At 36.0% G+C, this 1,897-nt stretch overlaps 1 protein-coding gene across 1 annotated transcript in view; it reads left to right on the top strand.

Annotated features, from left to right (window-relative positions):
* Positions 1-1,897, top strand: part of LOC107684655 (SLIT-ROBO Rho GTPase-activating protein 1-like) — a 109,699-nt gene that overhangs the window by 78,263 nt on the left and 29,539 nt on the right. Inside the window, exon 9 of the mRNA XM_016480963.1 lies at positions 907-1,104. Coding sequence (XP_016336449.1) covers positions 907-1,104 — 198 coding nt within the window. The remainder of the gene's footprint in view (positions 1-906; positions 1,105-1,897) is intronic.

Below are 1,897 nucleotides of genomic sequence, written 5' to 3'. Positions count from 1 at the left end.
AATAAAATAAGTAATAAATAATAATACATTTATAGTATTATATTATATATAATATTTATATATATATTATAATATATTATGCTTTTATTATTATAATTATGCTATTATATATTATATAATATTATAATTTTATTATTATTTATTACTTTTTTCATTATTTTCTCCTTTCAATATCTTTTCCTCTTCTTTTTTTATCTCCTTGCCTTCACCTTTTCACCATTTTTGTGGTTAATTTTGATGTTTTTTTTTGTGCTGTCAGTTGATTAAATATTGTAATTGAGTTTTTATTTTTATGATATGCTAATTGAATCAAGTTATATCAGTGTTAATCAATATCTTCTGAAAAATGATAATTAAAGCATTGAACACGTCACAAAAAAGTGGCTTTATTCTTTATTAATGTTACTGGTTTGCAGTCCACAGCAATACACTTTGCGATCATTTTGTCAGTCTGTTCCTCTTGGGGTATAGTGGTACAGTTCCAGATATTTAGAACTGTATGATAATGTTGCACGTCTGACACTGGAAAGTTACTGAAATGAATCCTCAAGGCCATCAAGTGAAGGATGGTTCCTTAGGTCATCTTCTGCTCCCCTCGCTATAAATTGATTTCTTTGGTCTGGTGTCTTGCTCAAGGCCTGCTATTAGTCACAGACCACATGTCAAGCAGGGACGGTCAGAGGATTTTTTTCCCTCCCTGTCTTTTATTCAGTGCTTAATGTGTTTTTCTAGCACTTTTGTTCCTCCTGTTATCACTCTTGCACTGACACACATTCTTATTAATAAACGTTGCAAGACTATCCTAGAATTATGTTGTGTAATACTGTAAAAAATTATAAAAATTACTGAACTCTTGCATTGACACAAGACTGTGACATTCTTACTAAAAATGTTGTCCTGCTTCAGATCAAGAAGACCTCCGAGGCTACTCTCACTACTGTTCAGGACATGGTGACCATCGAGGACTATGACGTGTCCGAATGTTTCCATCACAGCCGCTCCACTGAATCGGTCAAGTCCACCGTGTCGGAAACCTACCTCAGCAAGCCGAGCATTGCCAAGAGACGTGCCAACCAACAGGAGACGGAGCAGTTCTATTTTATGGTCAATTTGTGCTTCTTTAAGATTTACCAGTGTTTATTTTAAATTAAATCAAATCAGTCTCTTTATTTAAATGTCATAGGCATGTTATCGAGTTTCACCATTAAACAGGTGCATTATAAGAAAGTTTTGCCAAGATTGGTTGGTTTTGATAGATAGATAGATAGATAGAGAGATAGAGAGATAGAGGGATGGATGGATGGCTGGACGGATAGATAGATAGAGATGGATAGATAGATAGATAGATAGATAGATAGATTAGATCGATAGAGACAGACAGAGACAGACAGATAGACAGATTGAGACAGACAGATAGACAGATTGAGACAGACAGATAGACAGATAGAGACAGACAGATAGAGACAGACAGATAGACAGATAGATAGAAATGCAGCTGCTAGAATACCCGTGTGGTTGCTAAGGTGTTGCTATTCGGTTGCATATATGGGTGGGTAGATAGATAGATAGATAGATAGATAGATAGATAGATAGATAGATAGATAGATAGATGGGTGGATAGATAGATAGATGGGTGGATAGATGGATGGGTGGGTGGGTAGATAGATAGATAGATAGATAGATAGATAGATAGATAGAGATGGACGGACGGATGGATGGATGGATAGATAGATAGATAGATGGATAGACCACAGATAGACAGACAGATAGACAGATAGAGAGATAGAGAGATAGAGATGGATGGATGGATGGATGGATGGATGGATGGCTGGACAGACAGACAGACAGACAGACAGACAGACAGACAGACAGACAGACAGACAGACAGACAGACAGA

The sequence above is a fragment of the Sinocyclocheilus anshuiensis genome, unplaced genomic scaffold (genome assembly GCF_001515605.1).
Source record: "Sinocyclocheilus anshuiensis isolate Anshui unplaced genomic scaffold, SAMN03320099.WGS_v1.1 scaffold93, whole genome shotgun sequence".
In the NCBI taxonomy this organism is placed as follows: domain Eukaryota; kingdom Metazoa; phylum Chordata; class Actinopteri; order Cypriniformes; family Cyprinidae; genus Sinocyclocheilus; species Sinocyclocheilus anshuiensis.
Note: the sequence above shows the minus strand (reverse complement) of the source record. Positions and strands in the feature narration are given on the sequence as shown.